This window comes from Crassostrea angulata, chromosome 7, assembly GCF_025612915.1.
Source record: "Crassostrea angulata isolate pt1a10 chromosome 7, ASM2561291v2, whole genome shotgun sequence".
NCBI classification, from domain to species: domain Eukaryota; kingdom Metazoa; phylum Mollusca; class Bivalvia; order Ostreida; family Ostreidae; genus Magallana; species Magallana angulata.
The window spans coordinates 43,392,780-43,419,324 of record NC_069117.1 but is presented as its reverse complement, the minus strand read 5'-3'; the positions used below and the strand labels follow the sequence as shown (position 1 = coordinate 43,419,324).

General features: G+C 32.1%; 3 protein-coding genes across 3 annotated transcripts; 1 reads left to right on the top strand and 2 right to left on the bottom strand.

Moving 5' to 3' along the window:
- Positions 1–1,205: 1,205 nt before the first annotated feature.
- On the bottom strand, positions 1,206–6,763 carry LOC128191511 (uncharacterized). The gene is made up of 8 exons (XM_052863614.1): positions 6,467–6,763; positions 6,186–6,255; positions 5,962–6,073; positions 4,359–4,532; positions 4,063–4,156; positions 3,847–3,929; positions 3,656–3,749; positions 1,206–1,470 (listed from the first exon to the last, which is right to left on the bottom strand). The coding sequence occupies exons 1-8, from the start codon at positions 6,519–6,521 to the stop codon at positions 1,226–1,228; spliced, it is 927 nt and encodes a 308-aa protein (XP_052719574.1). The 5' UTR covers positions 6,522–6,763; the 3' UTR covers positions 1,206–1,225.
- Positions 6,764–8,099: 1,336 nt separating this feature from the next.
- On the bottom strand, positions 8,100–11,161 carry LOC128191469 (ubiquitin-60S ribosomal protein L40). Its single transcript, XM_052863548.1, has 4 exons — positions 11,005–11,161; positions 10,814–10,900; positions 8,430–8,532; positions 8,100–8,245 (listed from the first exon to the last, which is right to left on the bottom strand). Exons 1-4 carry the CDS (start codon positions 11,105–11,107, stop codon positions 8,152–8,154), a joined length of 387 nt encoding a protein of 128 aa, XP_052719508.1. The 5' UTR covers positions 11,108–11,161; the 3' UTR covers positions 8,100–8,151.
- A 663-nt stretch (positions 11,162–11,824) lies between these two features.
- On the top strand, positions 11,825–22,705 carry LOC128157220 (zinc finger protein ZPR1-like). The gene is made up of 14 exons (XM_052819675.1): positions 11,825–11,948; positions 12,612–12,748; positions 12,989–13,150; positions 13,697–13,781; positions 14,275–14,345; positions 14,974–15,060; positions 15,721–15,765; positions 15,885–15,965; positions 16,466–16,564; positions 16,738–16,804; positions 17,115–17,275; positions 17,700–17,900; positions 21,232–21,300; positions 22,216–22,705. The coding sequence occupies exons 2-14, from the start codon at positions 12,635–12,637 to the stop codon at positions 22,333–22,335; spliced, it is 1,362 nt and encodes a 453-aa protein (XP_052675635.1). The 5' UTR covers positions 11,825–11,948; positions 12,612–12,634; the 3' UTR covers positions 22,336–22,705.
- Positions 22,706–26,545: the final 3,840 nt, after the last annotated feature.

Below are 26,545 nucleotides of genomic sequence, written 5' to 3'. Positions count from 1 at the left end.
TTTATTGTAGAAACATCTATCGATGATATAAAAAAAGCCTAGATTTTAATTTGTCAAGGGGAGTGGTTGTATAAAGCGTTGAACATCGTTCGTTTTGATGCTATTGATTTAGGTATGATTTTGTGACCTCAAAGTTTCTAATAATGAGTTTTTTAGTGTCCACATCTGATTCACACCACTTCTGGAGTATATTGCTGTACAGTACTCTTAAAGTTTCTCCTCCACTACTGTAAGAATTTTAGTAAGGAGTAAAGAGAGAGGTTTGGTAGAGCATTTACTGGAACCTGCTATATATCTCTGTTTGTAAAGACTATTGTGAAGGTTTGGAATTTAGTACAAATTTCGTTTTTTTGTTGTTGTTTTTTTTTGCTTGTCAAGATTTTTTTGGATGGGTTTGGCTCCCCCCACTTTCAAAAACGATGCTACGTGCCTGGTGTAAGCAGGTTACCATGTGTATAATCAACATAGTTCTTTGAAAATGCAATTAATGATGTTTAACAATACTTGACAGAGAAATAAAATGAAAAACTTGGAAACATAGTCTCTTATTTTTATGAAAATAACTTTTTGCAGCGTTAACAATCCAAATGACACAAATTGCCGTAAGTGTGCGTTTGAACATAAAATAGATATTATTTCTTACTATTATTTTCTGCAAAGTGATATAAACATTTATATTAAATATTAATATGTAACAGAAAATTAGTTTTTAATAGATCATTTTCTTCTTCTATCACAATTTCTTTTTTTTAGGAATTGGAATTACACCATTATGTTATGATAAGGTTTTTAAACTCAACAATATTTTTTGGATTTAATATTCGACTTGCAGCTATACTTTTGATCGGATGTCCGGATAACTGATTAGTTGGTATTTACAATCAAACAAGGAAATCGTCATTAGTGCTCTCCACAAGTATTTATATATATATATATATATATATATATATATATATATATATATATATATATATATATATATATATAAGACTTAGAAGAAAAGTAAATCGTTTATGAATTCGGCTTCTATTATTGATAACGGTTGAGAATAAGATTTTGGTAATGAACGTAATATTTCATGAATCATTAAACTGACAAAGGATTCACATCCAATCTAACATTGTCATCTCAAAGATTAACATGCGTTCATAATAAACTAAATGTAAATGTTATTTTAGAAAAACAACTAAAACTGTAGTTTGCAACTCATTTTGTTTTATATGTATTACATATTTTGAATTTCACAAATATATCCTCCATTCTTTATTCTACAATTGGCGTCATTGAATGCGTAAGCTTTTGCTGCGTAAAACATCAAGCAGTCTTCAGGGGATTGATCTGTTCCGTTCGGTTCTCCTGTCCCAAATGCAAAATACTTCATTTGTGTCATAGTTCCGTTTTTGATCCATCTCCAGTCCCCTCCTTGTTTTCTTCTGTTTATGTTTCTTCCGCCAACAAAGTACGAAATTTCTGTAAATAAAAGATGTTCGGTGAAAAAGATTGTGAGAGACTATTCAATTAGTAATATTCATATTCATTGTTTATTTCCCCTTATGTTTGCATTGGAAATCTGCGACGTTTAACTTCCTATAAATACACTTTGCTAATTCGTGCGCCATGAGCACAAATAAAATAATCACATGTTTTGAGTATATTTATTAATACATAACCAATACATAATATCATACGTAACGAATTTGATGTGTAACTAGAAAACTGACCAGTCAGGAAGGGCCCCGCTATGACAATTAATATAGAGAAGTGAAAAAAACTTTGAATTCCATCCTCTTTATATTAACAATGATGAAAAATAAATGCCCGGCATAAAATGTAAAGAACTGCAATATATATAAGGTGGTAAAAAAATATGAAAATTATAAGTAACATCTGTATTTTTTAAATTTCAAGATAATTCCTAAATGTCCAAAAACTCTAAATAGTAACCTTGTATCTGCATAAAACAGGGATAACCTCATGTCTTATAAAAAAAAAACTAAATTAAATGTGTATTTAAAAAAGATTTAAACAGGTGTTTTATAACATGCAATCCTTCAGTAAATGCAAATACATTGTATCACCCAGGGTTGACCTCAACTTCAAAACAAACATCAGTTGCAGACAAAGGTGTTCATTAATCTTCATATGACAGATAGAGATAGCCTCTAAATTTTCTGCAGTAGGCAAGATAATTAATCCCAGGGTATTAATTGTTCTGCTCTCTCATCCTTTTCTTCTAAATTTACCGGTACAATAAGATTTTTTTTTCAGTAATGACAGAATGGGGTAATTATCTGATTACCTGTTAAAATTAACAGCATTAAGGCAGAAAAAAATAAAATAAATACTTAAAAAATAAAATAATGAAAAAGGATATGTTAATATAAATCTTGATTTTAGAATTCAATAAAATTATCATAAATCATTGTGTACGGTATTTTAACCAAAGTAAAGTATGAATATTATATTTAAAATCCATATTTCAAAGAATGTACACAATACTACACATCATTCAAAATTGACCTTAACTTCAAAACAAAGTTCATTTGCAGACACAGGCAGTGCAGTAATTAATCTCAATGTGACAGATAAAGATAAAGCTTAGGATTTTCTTCGGACAAATATTGCACAGCCTTCCAAGTATACAATGGTAACATTCTCAGCAATTATCTCTCTTTGCCCATTCATTCTTATGCATAGTTAAGGAATCTACCCCACCACCCCAGCTCCAAACCAGAAGACATAGAGAACCAAACTTAGCATCAAAAAATGTATTTCTGCCTACTGGACTACCATACCAAATTTGAACTTGATTGGGCAACCGTAAAAAAAGTTATTAGAAAAAAACAAAACATTTGTGGACGGAAGAGTGACAGACGGACAGACAGAAGGACGGACGGACAGAGTGATTACTATAGGGCACCCGCAAATCCTTGCGGGGCCCTAATAATGGAAAATAGTTATTAACTCATAACAACTCCCTATTAAACAAAGACTTTTCTCTTCAAAGTTTCTGGCACTATATTTTAGTCGCGGAAGCGAACTAAGTAACATGTTAATATGGTTGTTATGTTATGTTTTATATCCTTGACTGAGAGCGTATATTATTGCTTTGCAGCAACGATAGACATATATTTCATACAAAAATACGTCAGTATGAATATAAATATAAGCATTGAATGCTTAAATATATTTGGATGCCGTTGGCCATATAACATACATAACACACCAAGCGGTGCAGACAAATTATCATTCCGTGCTACCGCGACATCCAAAAATATGCATTCAATGCTGAACACAATTTTACACATTAAGGTTCATTGAAATTTTAAATTCAAATCATAGACAAAGGTTCTAATGGAAATGAAAGAGTAACCCAAATTACATTCATAGAACTTATGTACTAAAAAAGAATTTCAAAAAATGTGTACAAGAAGCATTCCATCAAGAAGTGCTATTATTATTTAATGTCTACATTCTATGATTATGTTCTTGGATAAAATGTAATTGAGAGCAAGCAACTTAAGAATTATCAAAACTGGCAACACATATTTATAATTCTACATTATTTTCATGTTTATTTTGGCTTCTTATTTAGATGGGTTTTTTTTATACTCATACCTAGTGATAACTTAATCAAACATTGATTTCACATTACTTGTCGACATTTTAATTAACTTGTCTTTCATCAGCATTGCCTCTTCTAGCGTTTCAAAATTAGCCAGGTATCCACCAATCAGAAGACATCTAGCCTTAAACATTGAAGTAGTTTGTTAATACATGACGGAATATGTTGATAATCATGTTGACACTTTACAGTCAAATTTTCAACCAATTTCTTTCACTTACAAACGCTTCGTCTGCGGATACTGTGTCTTTCTTTATCAAGTAACAAGAATTTCCGATTTGGAAAAAAGGTGAAGGGCATATATCTATAGAAAAGAGCAGAAAAAAAGATGGCTACAATGAAAAAGATGTACGGGTATCTCTCTTCGCATAATCTTAATAATGTGGAAAAAATCGAGCTCATATGGTTTTTAAACAATTAGTAAAAAGAAGAAATACCCCCAACAATCTCAACAGCATCGATTTCTACGTAATCGTGAGCTACGGAACAATCTACTTCGATTCTCAGCTCATCCACAGGAAATATAAACCGCTGGGGTGAAATGAAGAAAAATGAACCAAAAAATAAAAATACAAAAATTGTGTTTTTGTAATCAATTACTTTTATATGTGTTTTGTTTGTTGTTGTACTTTTTTATTGCTATCATTACAGAAATATGATTGTTGTTCATGCATGTATTTTTATACATGTATTATCATAGTAATTAAACAATGTAGAAATATTATTATCGTACTTTTATTTTGGGAGAAAACTTCCTTGCTCTCCGTATGAGATGAGCATGATTGACACTGAATATATCCACCCATTGGTTTTGTCCGTCTTTAACGGATATTTTGACGACTGCTCCGGCATTGTATGTTTCGTAGATGTTGATTTTAGAAACATAGAGTTTCCTTGGAAATTTTACCTTTAGTCAATGATATAGCATAAATAAATCAACTTTTTTTATTTCATATATGATCGATGTATTTTTCGTAAATATTCTAACCGTTGGTTTTCACGAACACAAAATTATAGTTTTAATTTTAAGATTCTCTAAAATATGAATGTTTTTAGAAATAAACTTGATTTTAATGCATCCTTGTAGCAAATTGTTCAGCATAGAAATTGAGTCTTAAGGATATGTAGAGAATCCCTACGTACTATGTTCTTGAGTAATAAAAGCATACTGTAAACCAATTTTTATTCGCGACATTATTTCGCGATTTACTCTTATACAGACCTGTGTTGTTATTACAAACCCACGACAATGGCTGGCTCGCGGCGAGAAATATTCGCGACGACGAGGCTCTTGTGAACTTAACCAAAATTTCTCGCTTGCAAATAAAAGTTGGTCTCAATATTTTTAAACAAAATAGGATCATAACTATGGCAAGCCAAATTCACAAAAATGAGCCAATCATAGTTTCACAGTCGATAAACTAGGTTTAACGGTTGTAAACTATAGTTTACGAACAGAAAACTTAAAAGTTAACGACAATAATCTATATTTCACATCTGTAAACTTAATGCGATCATCAGTGTAAAACTATAATTAACACTAAAAACAATCATTTGCAATTGCAAAACATAGTTTATCAGATATATATAGTTTCACGATTGTGAAACAATGATTAAAAACTCTTAACCATAGATAACGAATGCAAATTATAGTTTAACGTTACAAATGTGAATCTATATTTATCAGCAAAATCTATCGTTAACGTTAAACTTGGATTATCATTGTAAACTATAGTTTACAACACAACTGTTAAATATGGTTTTGCAGATAAAAACTATTGTAAACGGATGGTTTTTTATAGTTTACGAATCTTTAACTATAGTTTACGAATTGTAAACTATAGTTAACAATAAACTATTGCTAGCAATAGTTTAGCGTCCGTAAACTATAGTTAACAGTTGATAAACCTAGTTTATATCTGTGAAACTTTATTTAACGCCGTTAATTTAATATATTTCACATCGGTAATCCATAATTAACGCCATTATCTATGTTTCAGAAGTTTAAAACTGTAATTAACACTGAAAACAACCAATTGCGATTGCAAAACTGATAAATATAGTTTCATGATTGTAAAACTTTGCAGACAAAAAACCTTAGATTATCATTCTTTAACTACAGTTTACAACCGTTAAATATTGTTTTACAGATGAAAACTATAGTTTTACAGATGAAAACTATAGTTAACGTATCGTTAACTAAAGTTATCAGTCGATAAACCTTATTTATCAAATGTGAAACAATGTTAAGCTCATTTTGTGAATTTGGCGTGCCAAACATAATATTTTGAACCAATATACGAGCTAAACTACATGTATAATGATTTCGTACCCACCTCTATGAAATGGACCCTATCTAATTGATTACCAAGCTGTGCCCAAGTGCCAGGACTCTCGGTATACCGAGGATAGACGTTAGGTTTTCCCAAAACTTGCTTTGCAGAGTGACTGGAATAAACATTGTTCCAATAAAAAGCATTTGAAGTTGAAACATTGCAGTTGACAGAATACGAGACTTAATTTTTTGGTTTACGTTTTTATTTCAATATTTGTTCTCTACCTTCCGCTGTTGTATTGAGTGGAAAAGTTTGTTACTTCGGAGGCCCAAATACGTATGCTTGCTTGGATTTCTAGCAGTAAAGATTCACATTGTATACTTAGTAAATATACATTATAGAAATATCAAATTGTGTAAAACTAATAATAAATTGCATATTTCTCCTTTTTGGTTTAAAGTAACTTTACATGAAAGAGTTGATCTCCATTTCGAGACCAACGCGAACCAAAGATTTACCTTGAAAAGACAAATAACTTTTACCTTGAAAAGACAAAAAACTTTACCTTGAAAAGACAAGAAAGTCCAAACACACAGTAATAACGGTATACGGGCATTCATTGTTGGACTGTCACTAAAAATCCTTTTTTATCACATTGTTTATATAGAGAAATTCAAACCCATGTTCTAAAATTTTGCGGATAATATTACAAAATAATGTACATATTGTATGTTTTCATTATGACAATGCTATACCGGTACTTTGGGGGAAAACACAAAGGTTAATGAGTTTGATATACATATGATAATTCAAGCTACATGTATTTGTTACAAACAAAACTTCATCTCTAGTAAAAACAAAAATAATAATACAGTGAAATATTATTAATAATAATTAATATTGTCAGTATCAAGGTGCAGTTTCCTTAAAATCAATATGTCGTATGAGAGACGATCATAATACCACCCTAACGCGCGGCATTCAATTTGTCTGCACAGCCTTGGTTTTAATAGGACCGACGACATCCAAAAATACAATGCTTAAATATACACACGCGCGCACACACACAGAGACAAAATGTACATATATTTACATTGACTAAGTATTTCTCCCTATTTATTAATTAAGCTAATTGATTGTAATACATGCTTGACAAGAAAGATATCTACGACATCCAGTGAAATACCTAGTATTCTAAACGGGATTTTTTGGGGAGGGGTGCATTGTTAAGTTCTATAAACATTAATTTCAATTAATTCTAGAAGCTGTAAGAAATAATTTTTACATCGTTCACTATGGTTTTTTTTTTGTACTTGGATGGATTAAAGCTGTATTATCGGAACCTTCACATACATAAATTGGCTGTTGCTTCGACAATGATTATAACTTACATATTTTTAAATTGTTTATGTTTAATTGATAAAATTATTAAGAAAGATGTAAATATTTACATCGAAATGCTTTTTGTTGCTTTAATCGGGCTATAAAGTTTAACGCTATGTATGCACTTGTTTTGGGCTTCATGCAGTGAAATACATCTACATGCAACGTATGCACATGCTACAAATTTGCGACATTATTTTGAAAGCAATTAACCTATAACTTAGTCCCAGCTGGTTTGGAACTTCAATTCAAGCTCATTGCGCATCCCTTACATTTTTTTGGTTTAATCTGAACAAGATTAAGCTAATGGGAAATATTTTATTAGCTATATTATGAAGTATAAGCCAGATTGGGAGAGAAGAATGTTCCCAACAATTGATTGCGGATGGACAGACTGATCACAGCATAATGGGGCCCTAATAATTCAGCTGTTAGTTCATGTACATTTTTTCTGTCGAAATGAATATAGTTAAACATAGGCTGAAAACAGCTGAATATGAACTCCTTTGATGTTGTGGTAACTGTTCATGACCAACCTACACATTTTTTTTATTGATTGTATGGAAGGCATTCTGTGTCATGATAAATCATGCCTATCTTATGGTTAAGGTTCTAAATTTTAATTTTTTTGTTAGCATTCAGAGAACAGTACTGCCAACTTTAAAATCCACACATATTGTGTTTCCTCTATAAATAAATGTACAACCACTCTTGACCATAGCAATTGTATTTTATTGGCAGCCTAATCACAAAGAGTGTTTCTTTGTTGTATGACTACCATTTACTGTTTGAAAGGACTGATAACAAGAAGGCGGTTATGTACTCTGTGATATCTCTTTATTCACAGAACAGGGGTATAACAACAGTTTACTTCAGCTTCTTCTTGGGTCGAATGTTGTTGGTGTGTCCACATTTCCTTTTGCGGCAGTTGGTTGCTCTCGGGTGAAGGCGTGCATAGCACCTTTTGAAAAGAAAATGTAATAAAAATGTTTAAATACTGACAATAAAAATAAAACATGGATATATCGCATATCTGACTTTCCTTTTAACAGGAATTTGCTCTTATTTGCTAATCGTTGGCAGGAAAATAAGTAAAGTTATGTTAAACATACAATTTTGTACTTCAATGAATGCTTTCATCTTACTTTCTGCAAATCATCTTGTCACAGTTGTACTTTGAAGCCAAAATCCTCAAACTTGGCTCAATGATGCCACCTCTCAACCTCAGCACCAAGTGAAGAGTGGACTCTGTCAAAGAAAAAAAAATCCTGTTAGAATTCTGTCTAACAGTAGAAATATCTATATATCATTTGCTTATTTCTACAGTTCTGTTAAATCAGATACAGACAGTAATGCCTGGAACGGATGCCTCAGTCAGGATGTACTCAGAGAGGGCAAGTTCCTATCATCATAACAGCAAACCTTTACAATTCATTCATCATTCTAAATTTATTGTACTACTTGGTACCTTTATTGACAAATACACTTCACAATAACTCTATGGCTGAGCACAAATAAAACTTTTTTATTATTTAATGTATTTTTTGTGGTCAATTTCATTAAATACTTCATACATGTACCACAATGCGAAACAGTTTTCAAGGTAGCAGTGAGTCTGACAGACTTGTACTCCAAACTGACCATTTTGGTTGCTTGTCCTTATCTTGCTACTTAATTGCATATCAACCTATTATTCCCTATAATTTAGATCAAATTTTGTTTTTGAGAGTTTTGATTTATCTGTTTGGTGAGCTGTTGCATAAATCTTGTTTATGCAAACTGACAGATGGGAGCAGAGATTATTTGCATGTAAAATTGTGCAGCTCACCAACAGACACAGAGTCAATACTGGTAAACCCTGTTCATCTTCTGATTGTTGTGAACACAATATAATCAAATTAAAAGATTTTAATGTATGTTGCAACTACACAATTCTAAGGCTGAATCAGATACAGACAGTAATTGTCTAGAACGGATGCCTCAGTCAGGATGTACTCAGAGAGGGCAAGTTCCTATCATCATAACAGCAGGCTATATATACATCTATCGATACATTTTTTGCTACCAAATGTAAAATGATTTATTTAATTGTACACATCAAAGAGAGGAAATAGTCAATTTTTCAATGTCAAATATGTAATAACCTTTACCTATTACCTGTGCAAGTTTAAGGTTGACCTACACAGATGCACCATCAAATGCACCTTCAATTTCTTGCATGAAAAAAATGCATTCAATTCTTTCTACAGTCGGCTGACAAAAGAAATTCTGAGATTGACTTATATCATTTAGATGTTAAGATGCATAAATATTTGTTGTTTACATGAATACTACTCAGTTGAACTTTGGTTGCTGGAGAAATTTCCTTTTTATTTGTACCTAAGAGATTGTGTTTTCTAACAGGTAGTAGTATAACACAGTTCTATCTGAATCAGATACAGACAGTAAATGTCTGGAACGGATGCCTCAGTCAGGATGTACTCAGAGAGGGCAAGTTCCTATCATCATTCACAGTATTTTAACAGGGGATTAGAAAGAACAGTGTTGGTCTCTTAACAATCAAGAATCACAAGGTCAAATGTAGTTTTCATTGTCATTTTTGGTGGCAGTATTTATCATCGAAATTAAATCAATGCTCATTTTAAACCCAAGTATTCATAAATACAGATTTGATACATAATACATTTTAGAGATTACGATATGATGAAATTAAATCCAAACGAAATTGTATTTGCTTTAAAAACAACAAAATTTTAAACCAACGAATATTTGAGCTTCTAAAATATACTGTGAATTTATTATATTTGGCGTGTACGATATTTGGCGAAATAAGTTTTTGAACAACTTGGCATGGATAATTTAAATTAGCTTATTCCTGAATGTGACTATTCTTATGCATATATGCATATATGCATGACATTTTGCGAAGTACTTGATTTAGCGGTAGCTGTATTCCGCCATAAGCGCTAAAGAGAATACAGTCAAATGTAGTATTTATACAGTATAGTCTTTTGGACAAATGAAATCTAGAGTTTATTAGCAAAATAATGTGGAATGAAATGTGCCACTCCTTTGACGTCAAATCTGTTCTTAGTTTTTAAATTCAATGAAGAAAAACTGATGCATAAGCATTTCAAGCATAATTAGGGTTTTCATATTGAAGTTTTTTTTAAAAAAGGCTTATTTGGGTTGTCTATAATGAGCAGGACAAAACAGATCCACAAAGATAGTAAAAAAATTTGTATGACATTAAAAATTTATGAAAACTTTATGACAGATATGGAAATAGTAACAAATTGAATTTTCACAACATTGGTTTGAAGTAGCTGAATCAGATACAGACAGTAAATGCCTGGAACGGATGCCTCAGTCAGGATGTACTCAGAGAGGGCAAGTTCCTATCATCACCAACAGCATAATTCATTCATAATACAAATACCTTATCCTAAATCTTAACAACCAAACAAGGTGTCAGTTAACTCATTCCATATGATACACAACTTTTCCTTTTAAAGAAGAGAAATTGTACCTTTCTGGATGTTGTAGTCAGAAAGGGTACGGCCATCCTCCAACTGTTTACCAGCAAAAATCAATCTCTGCTGATCTGGGGGAATTCCTAAATGGGAAAAGAGATTCAACATTCATTCCATTACTTCAGTCATCATTTGGGGTTCAAAATCATATTTAATCTCGAGACACTGGTAGCACTGTTCACCATACCTTCCTTGTCCTGAATCTTTGCCTTGACATTTTCAATAGTGTCAGAGGGTTCCACCTCAAGGGTGATGGTTTTACCCGTCAATGTCTTTACAAAGATCTGCATGACGGTGCAAGATTCTGCAAAATTAATAATTTATTTAATGCACATTTTCATGAGAAAGCTTAAATGGATATTTCAATCCATTTAGCAAATACAACAGGAGTACATTTTAAGTTTTATAGGAGTTTGATCACCAAATGGAATTAAAATCTTAAAACCACCAAAAAATTGTTGTAAAAGGATACTAAATGTTTACTCAATTTTTAATATCCTATTATATATACTTGTTCAACTAAAGCAGATAACAGAAATTAAAAAATAGTCTACTTCTGTGAAAAAAGTCATCTTCTAATAAATTAGAAATGCTGTAGGTTGTTCAATGCTAAAAAATGTAATTGTAAGTTATCTTTTCGAAACAAACCGACATAGAAAGTTTGCTTTATAAATCTTCACTGTTTGGTTAACTTAAAATCTTTTAAAATTGAAGTAATCATCCACAATTAACTATCTAAAGAACCATCAAAACACGTGTGTCTCCGCCATTACCTTCGTAACTCTTGAAAAGACCGATAGATGGCGTTCAAGATGATATTATAAAACTGAAAATTATGACCGATATTAATCCGGAAATAACTTAACCAAATTATTTTTAAAAAATATTTAAAGATGATTTTCAAGCAACATCATTTTGTTTGTAAAGAAAATTGAAGTGTTCATTTAAATGAAAATACGCATTGTTTAATTTGGATGTGTTTTGAATCCCGGAAATTTCAGAAAGTTCTCCAGATCTATTACTTACAGGGCTAATATTGTTTCCGATGTTGTGACACATGTTGACAGGCTTTCCAGTTTTCTTTATATTTTGATATATAAGGGTAAAACAAGAACTGGTCTGATTTTTCTGGTAAGTATTTGATATATTATTTCTGGCTGGATTAATCGTTAGACGAAATCATAGGTATCGAAGTACGCTCTTTTCTAGGAACATATTTGAACTAATAGACACAGTATTCTTTCCACTCCTTAAAGTTCTTATACTTTACTGAAAAAAAAATATGGTCGAGTATTAATGACAAGACGATACGATGTATGCGTCAGACGTATTTTTTTTAAAATAATCAATCTGTTGCTGAATTATTTATGTTGTTTTAAAGGCTGAAGAATTTCTAGAATATTCTTTTAGTTGATAATAAAAGGGAAATGCCAATTTCGGGAATATACCATGAAACAGTTAAACTTGTGATATAAGGAGAGGAGAGTATATCATACTGACAACTTCTTCATTGTCATGTTTACTTCCCAAAATAATTTTTCACGATCGAGTCCTAAGAAGTTTTTAATCTATGTTTATTCCCATTAAAAATAATTGTTATATGTACATAAAATCGTAAATGACATATAAACAATGTTTAATGAATATCATAGTAGTAATGAAGATCATTTGTAACAGACAATTACTTTTTATTAAAATCTGAATATAGTTGAAACCACAAATATTTAAAACATAAAAATGAGATACATCTTTGCGTACATGCCAATATTCATCATACTTTGTCTTTTTGTGCAGGTACATAAAATCAGAGTACCATAATGTCATCAGAAAATACCATTGTCTCCAAACCTTTATATCGAGACATCAATGCAGATGATGATGATCCAGAGGTTATGGAGCTTGAGAGTTACTGTGTGAATTGTGAACAAAATGTAAGAAAGGGGTTTTCATATATCATTTTATATACAAATTAGTCAACAAATTTTTCATGTTATGAATAGACAAAATATTTAAAATACCAATATTTCATGTCATCTTTTTGTCTGTTTGTGCTTTTACATGTATCACTTATCTGACAATTTTTATATAGACTTTAGGATGATTATGGAACTATACATTATATATGCATGAGAAGGATTTTGACAATTTTTACACTGTGCATGACATTGCAGGGGAAGACCCGCCTGTTCCTGACAAAGATTCCATTCTTTAAGGAGGTGGTTGTCTCCTCTTTTACATGTGATAACTGTGGTCTCCATAACACAGGGCTGCAACCAGGGGGCAAAATTCAGGAGAAAGGAGTCAAATATGTCTGCAAAATTAACGATGCTAAAGTGAGAATCAAATTTAATATTTAATCACATGACTAATCTTATATATAAAATGTAGTCATGTTTTTAAAAGTACTATTGAAATACTGGTTTTATGTGCATATAAAGCTTTAACTTTTATTTTTCTTGTGCACGTGTTTCAAAACATGCAAAATTGTCTATGCAATTTAATTGAAATAAATTTTAATTTTGAGAATTCTTAAAGTGATTTCTCCTGATAATTTATTATCTGAAAATGGACCAAATGTTGCTAATTATTTGAAAAAAATTCTCACGCTAAAATTGTAAACCAACTTTTAATTGTTACTAGTTTTTTGGTAATAGACCAGTGATAAACTGATTTGAAGCTTAAAGTTTTTGCAACCATGTTCTTGTGGATAATCTTAAGCAAATATGAAAAATAATTATTGATGAGAAATATAAACAACAATGTTATTGCCAGCATGATAACATTTTCTTTATTGTATGTAAATGTGGGTTTTCACTCTGTCTGTCTGTGTATACCTTAATTGTACATGTACAAAGTGTTATATGATTTTCTTCCATTAGGATTTAAACAGGCAAATAGTGCAGACTGATAATGCCACTGTGTTGATTCCCAAACTTGAGTTTGAAGTTCCACCAAATAAAGGAAGTAAGATTTATATTTCTTTTGTATTTCTGATAAAAACTGATATCTAAATTGTTGAGTAGTTAGCAGATACATTGCACATTTTTCATTAATTGCTCTTGTTTTTTATGATTATTTAGTAGTATTAAATCTGAATAATTTATTAGATTATATTGCACTTCTTTAAATTTTTTATGATTATATAGTACATGTAGCATTAAATCTTAAAAAAATTATTAGATTATGTAAAGAAGAGTCACTTTATTAATATGAGATATGTACATGCATATTTATCGACTATTGTGTCCTATTGTTCTACAATTAAAATCAAAGACTTACACATATAAACTGGAACTGCTATTAACAATAAAAGAGATATAGAACATGTAAATTGCAAAATTTATAAACTTTAGATCCTTGTTGTGTTTTTTTTAATCCTTTGTGTTTTCGTACTCTTAATATCATTGATATAAGGCTGTCAAATCTTCATTCAAAATGTTGTGAATTCATTTCCTAGCATTGACCACTGTGGAGGGTGTAATACAGGCCGCAATTGAGGGTCTGTCTCACGACCAACCAGTCCGCAAAGTTAGTATCTGTCTTTCTCGTTTGTATGTAAATGCTTAACATATGTATCATTTTCACATACAACATCTTGAAGTAAAATTAATTCAAAAGCACATGCTTACCTACTGAAATGTGGCATCACATGATTGTTAATTAACGGTACATTCAGGGCTAATACTATTGCATCATAAGGTTTTTGGAACCTGTCAGGCTGTGTGAAAAGCTAGTGCAAACATACAACTCCTGTCGTAGATTATCACTATAGATGAAATATTAAACAAAACATTTAATCATAATAAGTTTAAAAAAGTCAGTCAGATATTTTTGGAAAACAAACCTTCATATAGAATTTAATGCTTAAATCATATTGATACATGTATTTGATTTTGAATTTCTTGTATTAAACTATATGTACACATAGTACAGATATTATCAGTGACAGTTTTCACTGGTAGATATGGAACACAATTTAAACCTATTAAAATGATGTGTCTATATTTAATCACATTTGAAGATAACATCATAAGATGTTACCTGGTAATTGTCTAAATCTGTCTGACAAAACTGTACCCTGAAATTTGGCTTGTTTGACAACTGCACCCCGATAAATTGATCTACTAATTACGATTTTGTATTCATATTGATGTAGATCCAGAATCCTGAAGTTGCCACTCAGATTGAAGCCTTCATTGAAAAACTAAATGCCCTAAAAGAGCTGAAAGAACCCTTTGAAATCGTGAGTTAAATTCTTACAAGCAAATACAGTACTTTTGACATCATTCATTTATGAGGGTTGTCCCAAAATAGGGTTGACAAGAGGCATTTTTCAGTTCATTGAAGACACAGGAAGATGAAACTTGTGCCACATAGGGTTCCACTAATTTGCATTAAAATTATGTTTTGATTTCAAATATTGTTTGAGATTAAATTAGTAAATTGAAAGCATACTTGATCATAAATTCAACGAGTAGCGCAATGTCAAAAAATGAAGAAGAAAAAAAGTTAAAATTTTTTGGGTATTGTTTGACAAAATGTCATAGAACGTAGTGATATTATAAACTTGCAGTGAACAGAGTTTAAGTTTTGTGTCCAGTCTATATACATGTATATATATATATATATATGTAATTTTGGGACATCTCTCGTACATGTAGTTGTATGCCATTTCCGTAATTGTTTTGTTATGATATATATTAAGATAAATATTCTAATAATACTTATAGTATCTGATATCAGTTCATTTCAACATTTTAAATTTCTTTTATTGCTGATGCTGGGAGATCAAACCTGAAATAAGTACACCATTTAATACTAGTTCATCTTTAAATGAACATGTGATAAATGTTCATTGCTCAAGAAATGAATGATTTCTAAATTTGATGGTCTTGTATTTTAGATTTTAGATGATCCAAGTGGGAATAGTTTTATGGAGAATCCATATCCTTTACATATTTTACAGTATGTTTCTGAAATAAATAATTGTATGTGATATTCAAGTGATTCAGCTATAGATTCTGGCTCTTTGTAATGTTTGTGATTTCCTTAACTTTGGCTACATATGCACCTAACGTAGACAAGGACATGACGATCCATTATTACGTACGGTCCAGAGAACAAGACGAACAGCTGGGTCTGCTGGAGGTATGTAACACTACAGTCATGTTACTTACATGACTTGATCCGCTGCATCCCATGGGGGGGACGGCTAGGGCTCGCTGCTACAGTGGTTTCCCTTTCCCATCTGTCTTTTGCGATAAGTTTTGCTTCTCAACAGTTTTTGCCAATTTTTTCTTAAGGTCGGATGTCAGTACTCTGCAGCGGGTGTTGTTAAGATCCAGTTAATTTTCATACATCTACCGGTAGTATTCCCATGTCATGTTGATTAAAAAAAAATTCCCCCAAAAGAGAAATGACAATTCATATTCTATGTTTATGCTACTAAGAATCTTCACACAACACACGTACAACTTCTTGTTCTCATTCATGCAGTTTTTAGTGGGCCTTAAAACATATCAATACATGTAGTAGAATGTCTGCTACTTCACTAGAACACATGATGAAGATGACCTGTTTGTAGTATTAAATGAACATTTCATTCACATTGGTAAAAGTTATTGCTTATTTTCAATGACATTTGACAGCAAGAAGAAGCCAAACAAAGCTCAGGAATAGAAGAAGTCAAGGAGAATAAAGGGGACAAAGAAAAGAAAAAAGAGGAGTTCTTTGATGGAAAGTCTGAGGTTGGTACCAGTCCCATAGTTACCTTTGTACATGTAGCTATTCCATAGTTTTGTTTGTTTGTTTAAAAAAAAAAATTGTACACAATTTAGTTCTTTAAAAAATTTGATTGATGAAATGCTGCAATTTATTGTACAGGAAAAGCTAGCTGTCTCTACATATTCATCTTTTTCAGGTGGCCACCTTTAGAACTAATTGTCCAAACTGCCATGTGCCATGTGATACAAATATGAAATTAGTTGGTATCCTTTTGAATTTATTTAACTGTTATTAACTAACAACTTTAAATGATGTTCAAGAATAACTCAAAATTGATAAATACCAATGATTTTATATAAATATTGTTATACCGGTAAGTTTATCATTTTTCCATTTTACAATGAACGATTCCTAAATTGTTGATGCGACAACTTTGCAATTCTGTGTGTTATTCATTAATTGTCAGATCAGACTTAATCGTCTATAAACTTGAAAAATATTATTCCTGCTTAGATTCTGTCTACATGTACTTTTATTTTGACTACATGTCCAGTTAATTTCTTAACCAATAAGATATCCCACATTTTAAAGAAGTTGTGATCATGGCCACAGTCTGTGATGCATGTGGCCACAAGGATAATGAGGTAAAGGGAGGATCAGGAATCGAACCAAAGGGGACCAAAATCACCCTCAAAATCACGGACACCTCCGATATGTCCAGAGATGTCCTAAAGGTATTTGTTGTGTGTAAAAATCATGGACCTGTAAACAACTGTTTTATTCATTCAAATTACATAATATTGGTATCATAGGTTACCCATGTTTATTTTTATACACTGTACACTGAAAAAGCTTGACTTAATCTTTCTAAACTTATATATACAGAAACTTTTCAATAAACAGTATATCTTGATTTTTAGTCTTATTAACAAAATTTTTATAAAGATCAATGCAGTGCTTTGGTGATATAATGTTCACTATACATGTATTATCATCTGTAATCCATTAATTTAATAATATATACCATTTTACATGTGTAACTTATCCTTAATCCTATGTATGCTTATTATCATTTTCAAACTTGCTGCATCATGGATGCTGATTTTAACATGCCTGTCTCAAAGTTTTAGGTCACCTCTCATATTATTTTTTTCGTAGAGTGACACAGCTTCTATGGCTATCCCAGAGCTGGATTTCTGTGCTGAAATGGGGACCCTGGGAGGGAGGTTCACAACCTTGGAGGGGCTGTTAGAGGGCATCAAAGAACAGCTGAGTGATTCCAACCCATTCTTCAAGGGAGACAGCAGTGATAAAGAAAGGGCCAGTAAAATCGAGATATTCTGCCAGGAAGTGCAAAAGGTACCACAGTAATTGTCTTTCTTTGATTTGAGGAGCATTCCTGGAATTTACTGGTATTTGTAATCAGTTGTAAATATCTCTTGTGAATTGATTTGATTAAGTACATGAAATAGATACAAGGTATAGGGTCATGTTTATACAATAATGAAAATGTTCCAACAAATTAAATTGCCACCAAACTAGATATAGGTTAGAAATAAATAGTCACTGGTATCTTGCATGCAAAATAACAGTTGTCTGAAAATCATGTTTGCACCAATCTTTAAGATGAAATTACAGATTTTTGATTGAATCGATGATTATTTTTTAAACTATAATTAGATAAGAGGTTCGGTCAGAAAAGTATTGATTTGGGGTTGACAAGCACACGCAGGGGGGAATTCTCATTATACATCCAAATAAATATCGGTACATCAATTAATATTATTCCAAACATGTTTGCAACATTTCTTTGTGTCCTTATGTTAATACATGTATTGCTATATAATACTGACACATTTCACATATACTTGATTAACTGTTGTGAATAAGAAGTGAAGCTGAGCTATGTACCGGTAATCCCTCCTGCACCTTTGGAAAAAAAGTCTAATGTAAGATTAGACAAGTTGTTAGGTTAGATTGTATCAAATGGAAGGAGAGAATAGAATTTAGAACTCTGATTGGAGTCGGTGTGGACATTTTGATGGATTGTACAGGTGTCAAGTTTTGCTGGTTTCCATGATAAAATAAATGGCCAGCACTTTGCTAAGACTTAAGATTGTGAGCAATTTCTAGTTATCACATACAGAGCATGCAAATAAAATATTATAATGTGAATGTGTTCTTACCATAAAAGACAGTGCATAGTTATTTCACGTTCTCAACACGACCAAGCTTTTGAAATTCTTTGACCAACACATAAGTCATCACATATGTATCACAAATGCAGCCCCTCAGTGTAAATGGTTAGTCATTGTGTGGATTATCATGACTAGTACTGAAGTTACTAGTACCGAGGTACTTGAAGAGTCATCCATCTATCATGACTTACTGGTATTTCAAACAATGGTAATCTTTATCATGAATGTCCGTGGTTAAAATTGCAGTTTGTAAATTCAGTAACTACTATACAACTTATTTATTATGATCAATAAATCTTTTTCTTCATTAGTGAAATTTGTTCGATATATTCCTTATTTATAGGCATATAAGTTCGGTTGATAAGAGATATTTTGCATTAAAGGAGACTAAAAACAAGTCAAATTTTGTGTCCAACACTATAACAAACAATTGTACAATGCACTAGTTATTGATCTTTGGTGTTAGGACAATTCTCTACAGAAATAATTTTAGATTCATGCAGTTTAATTCAAGATTGTGTATTGATATCAGCCTATTTTTAGTGGTGCTGGACTGGTGCATACTGATATTAGCAGTGTGTGCATTGCAGTCATTCAGTCAAAATAACATTACTCCCTGTGGTTGCTTCTTTGGTGAATGATCTTTGAATATTTCTCTGTCTACAGGCATTCTTGGTACAATAGATATAAATAATATATAAATAATTTTAATTTAAGGTAGAACCTACCCGCCCTTTTAGATGTATGATATTAGAAAAAAATATACAGTGGAACCTCTGAATGAGTTATTGTTTGACATCTAACAATCTGGGCATAAACAAAAAGAGAGGGAGATGAAAGAGAAAAAAATGTAGGATTGAATTTTATTTTAAGTGGGTGGGGTTGGGGTGGAAGACTTACCCAAAATCTTGAGAAGTCAACAACAAAAAATACAAAACACATTGTCAATCTTCAAAATTTACTATAAGTTTTATTACTGTTTTGAAAAAGGGGGGGGGGGGGGGGGGGCTATTGTTCAAAATTAATTTTTCGTTAATTTAAGAAAAAAATGTTTCAACAAAATGTTGCCCCCCCTCCATCTGTCAATACTGTGCCCTAGCTTGAAATTTTTTTAAGAATCACTCTATAGCCAGTTCTGCATTTCATTTTTGTTGATGATGTAACCATCCTGTCTGGATTATTTATCTGTTACCTCTCATTCCTCTATCCATCCATCCATCCATCATTCTGGGTTTTTTCCAAGAGGCCCAGTAAGATTTTGTCAGCTTAGATTCTAGATCACAACTTGCCAATAAGCCTTGTGATTGATATCTTGAATAAAGGATTTTTTTTCACAAATCTTTATCAGAATTTAATATCTCACTGGAGAAAGAAAAAGTTCAAGAATGGCTCTACATACTAACCATTAGGGAATTTCAATACTTTTAATAATTCAAACCACTAGCCATTGTTTCTGAAGTTGCTGGATTTTTTTTTCTATATCAGCATTCTATTGAAATTAATACAGTGCATTAAAGTACTTTCTTGCCAAAAAAATTGCTTTTCACTTATAAACTTCAATTTGGTTCAGAGAGAATGACTTGTCATTATGGTAAACTGTAGATTAGAAAACATGTCAATTTGTGTTTAATTTCTTTTGATATGACATATTTATAAATCTGGCATATTACTGCAAATTACTGCCCTCGTATATTTCCATGTAGAAATATCGATTTGCAGAGAAGAATTTTGATGTTCTAACGGTTTTTAACTGGAATAACATGTATTTATGACATCGTATTTTCATTGTAATTACACCATGGATCTCATTTTATTTGAGGCTGAGCTTCGCCAAATGCCAGGGTAATTGTGAGTCTCTTAGCCTGAGGCGCTGCATTTTACCTGATTTGATTTGCAGGATTCAGCCTTTTTTTAATATTATGTTGTGTAGGATATTTTTCTATTTCTGTTTATTCTGTCATAAATGTACAAGTCTCATCTGTATTTATTATCTGTTTGAGGCATGACCAAACAAGGTTGCATGATACATTATAGAGCTTCAACTTTTTTTCTTTTTTTTTCGCTTTTTCTCTAAAAATACATTTACCATTGCCAAGGTCATGAATTCATGCATGCTGTTACAAAATGAAAAAAAGAATTGATTTTTCACTTAATATGGTAGTTATTCTTGGTTTTATTTCCATTCTCTAATTTAAACATTAACATCTTTTTTGTTTGTTTCATCATAAAAAAAATACAAGTACATTTACTTATTTTGGGCATTAATGTCAAATGGATGGACAATCAACTTTTTCATTTAATGGCCTGGTCCGATTTCAGATGATCTATCTCAGTAGCCATGAACATTACCATGATGTTATCGTGGCAAATTATACAAAAAAACGACATGTTTATACAGCCCGAAATTGTGTTCTAAGCCACAAGAGCAGAATAGCACTTTTACCTCAGTATTCCTGTATGATACTCAGTGACGTTTAATGGACCTTTTGTAGATCATATCTGGAGAGCGACAAGGAGACCATTTTATTCTGGATGACCCTGCTGGGAACAGCTACCTACAGGTCAGTGGCAAAGGTCATATTAGGTCAAACCACCATCCCCTCCCTATATCACTCCTCATATAGGGGCTGGATAGGACTTTAAAAAAGAGGCTACCCACCCCTCAACTATTTTTTTCTGTAGAACTAAGAAATGGTTTGCCCCATGCAGAATTTTGTCAATCTTATCTTGATTAAGGTACCTCACTTCACCCAGACTTATACTTTTTAAGACACTACGTCACAAGATGGTGATTTTAAATGTTTTGTTAAACTGTTTATGTCGTTCGATTGGGTTGTATATCATTGTAGATCAGTGGTTAAAATATTGGGCTTCTGAACCGCAGATCATGAGTTCGAATCCGCTTGGAGCTTTTGTTCATTTCAACTGAACTATATTTTTGACAATGTAATTTTTCATCCAAATTTGCCTATTAGACTTAAATATTTCTTATCCATTATGATACCTATCATAATCAAGCAATTTTCTGCTGATTTGAGAAAATATTTCACGGTGTAGTGATCCACCTTAAGTACTTAAGAATTTACTGGTAACGGATAAAGATAATTGTAAATTAAAGATTCAGGGGGAGCATGGAGGAAAATTAGTGAAACGTGTAGCACAACAGTGTAAACAAATGGCCATCAATTATTTATTTGACTAGAATTCTTCCTTTTCTTTCAATGTTTAGTCGTTGTATTAAAAGTTTTGTACAATTAGCCATTGAACTACTTGTATTGTATCATTTAAACTGTAGTGTTTTTACTTTGTTATTTCAAAATGAAATCAATAGAGTGATCAACTCATAAAACAGGAGTTTATAATTACATAACTAGTCAAGTTGGTGAAAACTTAATGAATGATTGATGTTTCAATTCAGTTTAAATGCCAGGAACAATTGTCAATAGAACTTAATCTCCATTTTTTTTACTGTACAGAATGTGTACGCCCCAGACCCCGATCCAGAAATGACTATTGAACAGTACGAGAGGACTTATGAACAGAACGAAGATTTGGGACTGAACGACATGAAAACTGAAAATTACGAGACTTCATGACCTTTGCACACTTTGCGCCAACAAAAGAACATAAAACCAGGGCCTCTGTGTCATTTCAACAGTAAAAATATTCGTTGTTCACATCAGAGGATGCTACAAACAAATAAAATAAGCTGAATAACTGCAATGAAAGTTCACAAAACAGCAGGGGGGGGGGGGTTTGGAGTTTTGTTTTTTTTTAACCATTCTTGATTGAAAGTGCAAGTTTGATTTGCACAAAGTACATTCACAATTGTTTATTATGGTTAGTGTAAAATCATTTTTTAGAAGCTTTGTAATTATGTGTTTATCATCAGTACATGGATTTTGTCTCTGTCTCCAGAGAGTAATGATGCCATTACAATAGAATAAACATACACTGTATTCAGAATTTCTATTTGACTTTTGCATCTTTTATGAAGCTTGTACAAATTTGCTTGTAATTATTATCATAACACATTACTGTGTTCATGTATAACAACAATTATATTAAAAAACATCATGCAAGAAAATGTGAGTATTTATTGCAATAAAAATAGTTACATTTTAATTCAAGATAGTATCAAATGCAAATACACAATTACAGGTTGTGCAGGCAAAATGTGCTTATTTGCAGTGCTGTCTGTGTATATCCATTGAATTAATTTCAAGGAACTGTGTTCGATTGATGAACAATTATGCTAGGATAAGGGTGATTTGTCCTTTCCCCTGTATTTAAAATGTCTTAAATGCAGGAAAAGATAAGTCGATATGGGGAGAAAAAGACACAGAAGAATGTTAATGAACTATGATTGCGATAAAACAATGACAGTTTGCGAAAGAATCTAATGAAGCCCTAGATACTGGCATAAACCACTGTACAGCAGTCAGTTGACAGATGTTAAGGATTCTCAACACCCTGGGACTTCTACTCTTTTTGACAGTACATCACAATATGGCAATTTTAGGGCATTGTGAAACAGTTTATATCACCAAAATTTGTTGTCTATCTGTTTGGTGCAATTGGTGTTGCTTCGGTCTACCACCCCGCAGGTCCCAAGTTTGAATACTGCAGGGACTTTTATTTTCAGAAGAGTTGATTTTTCCCCCCAAAATTGAATTTTTTGGTTCATTTTTTAGTCAAGCACATGCTAAAAATCTTTAAGTTATTTCGAAGAATAGGCTTTTATGCAGAACTTTTCCCAGGTGTGTGGAGAACCCTTAATTGTTTCCCTGGTGTGTGGAGAACCCTTAATTACTTATGTTCATACATTTATATCAGTGCACATTTTAAATGTAATTGTGGGGTGAAATGTAAAAACAATAAACGTAGATGTATTTAACAAATACTGGTATATGGATGAGATTGAAACTTTCTGATGAAGATGAAATTAACTAATTTTCATTATACAATGATGAAAGCGGAAGAAGTTTTTTAATGACAGGATATTGTGCAAACAAAATATTTTTCAGAATACTTTAGTTCTGAAGTTAGATGTATACCGAGTTTGAACAAGCTGCATAGAGCCCAATAACATGTACTATTAGCAGACTGTTATACCATACATCATCAAGAGACTATGTGAAAGTAAATACCACTATAGTCATATTCATCTCTTCATCAGGCCGAAAAGAACCATAGCAAACGCAATCCATAAAAGGAGAAAGGTCCTCATTTAGATGTCTCTGTTTTCATGAGCATATGACCCAGACACATTTAGATCAATCACATTTCACACTGGGGGTAATGTGACATCTCTCTTGCGCTAACTAGTAGTGATGGATAGGATGATTTTTCTCTTAGGAGGAAGATAACACTGAACATTCTGAGAAATCAACAATTGTCTTCGAGTGACTATTGTTTGGAATATGCTGACTTTTCTTATTTTGCAGCCTCTGAGTTTTCTGAAAATAAGAATCTACAGACAAGAAAATTGTGTTTACTAAAAATTGAGGTCCCATGCCTACTTTAAGCCTCTGCACTTGGTTGATAATAGAGGCATTTCAAGATTGCTTAATTCTCATGTGTACACAATTCAGAGGCAACATACTATGAATGAATAATTTTTAGATTGACTCTATCTTCATTTTGTTTTGGATGTTGTCATTTGATTACTAATAAGTGGGAAAAAGTAATTTTCTTTTAACGCCTACTTGTACTGATATGTGATCCTTTAATGATAAGGGGAGCAAATTGCTGCATAATTAGAAACAAGAAAATATTTTTTGATGGAAAGTACCACATATATAGTAGATTTATTAATTTTCAATTTACCCCCTTTTAGAGTAAAATGAAACTAAAAACATATTTTGACCCTGCTTCATTGAAATCATTGCTAAAAAGTGATCATTCAATCAAATACAATTAAACACTCTGTGTTACCAAGGTGACATACATTTGTGATCACTAATTATCTGTCTTTATGCAGACATCTTCTATCAACATTTTCAGCTTCTTGACAAAAAAAATCTGGTATTGGGCAGATCTTGATTAGATTTATTTTTTACACCAGTATTTGAAGGGGTTGATGTATATTTCAATTAATGATTTTTTTTTTGTTTGGGGGAGGGGGTAATTATTTTGTTCTCCTAGACACATGAATAATTTGTATCTTATAAATCATTCCGATTTATACCATACATCTTTAAACATTAACAATTTCTTAATTTTTCGTCCAGATAAAAAAAAAATACATCTCTTTTTTGTGTTGCTTTATACCCAGGTGAACGTTAAGGCCCATGGGTCTCTTGTTGTTTTGACTTGGTTTGACGTTGTCCTGCTTGAGCTTAGGGATGTCTCGGATGCTCACCATAATTTTTTTGTCCAGGTACATGTAATTTCTAAATTTCTTTTTAAAAAGGAAAGAATTAAATTAATTACAGGTGAGCTAAAATTCAGTCCAACAGATAATCAGCGTTACTTTATTTACACAACTCAAAACTTTTAGTATTTATTAAAGATGTCAAGATTCCACTGAATTGTATTTTTCACAAGATTTGAAGCGTTTCTCAAAGTTTAGTCGACGCATGAAATAGATTGACATTGAACAGGCTGTATTTAAAATATGTTACTAATAGTTAAATTCTTTACTTGTTTTAAACACATAAATATACATTGCTACTGAATCAAATGTTTCAACGGTTTTTAAGCATATGTGCTTCAGATGTTTATACGTCGTTATCGATGTTTGATTGCATAATATCAGTATAGTATCTGATGGTTGTATCTGTAACAGATTTTCGCCGTCGTTGAACATGTTGAAACTGAAACTCACTACACAAGCGTCAGTAGTATATCCATTGGAGGAGGGTGGGGGTGTCAGCACCCCTTTTCCTTTCTGATATTTTAATATATAGGTTTTACTTTATCATCTACACCATAGTTATTATAAATTGTTTAAAGTTTAATATCCCTACCTCGGGAAAATATTCTGAATCAGAACTTGTTTGGTCCCGAACGGGAGGATGGGGGGGGGGGGGCTTAGCCTTTATTTTCTTTACCATCTATAAACGTAAACTAGTTAAGCCAGATGCCCCATCCCCCTTATTAGGAATTTGAGGTTAAGTTTAAAAGTTGTATTTGTGCTTTTGTTTCTAGGATGGGGTTCGGCTAGTCAAGATATTTTGGGGTAGGTTTGCCAACCACCCCCTCCCCAAACCACTTTAAAAACGATGCTGTTGTGCTATCGATAGGTGTTTGTCTAAGATTGAAAGGTGTGTGTGGCCTCAATCTTCAACATCCTCCCTTCAAGATGTTGCGGCCATCACATCGTTAACAGGTAATCGGTAAAGCGAGCAGGCCAACAGCTGGGGACATTAAGTCAACCCCAAACAATTTCTGTCATCCTCCCAATACTTATTTATATGCCTGATAAAACAAATTATGACACGTTCAAATATAATTGCAAGATTTATTTTCTCTGATATATAAAGTATTTTGTCGAGATTTGTCGATATTTTTCGATCTATATTTTGAAGGCTTATACTATAACCCCCCCCCCCCCCAAAAAAAGTTAAACTATATCATCGATTGAGCATTTTGTTTGTAATCTGATCTTCAAAATAAATATCACCACGTGTACCAATGTAACGTGATTCAATGTAATTCAATGTGTGGCGATCGTGGCTTAAAGAAACTTATTGATCAAAGTCAATCGTCAGAATGATTAGTCAAAGAGCTAAACCTTTCATATATTGTATCTAAGTTGTTTTTTGTTTGTTTGTTTTTATTTAGATTTTCTCCATGGGGTTT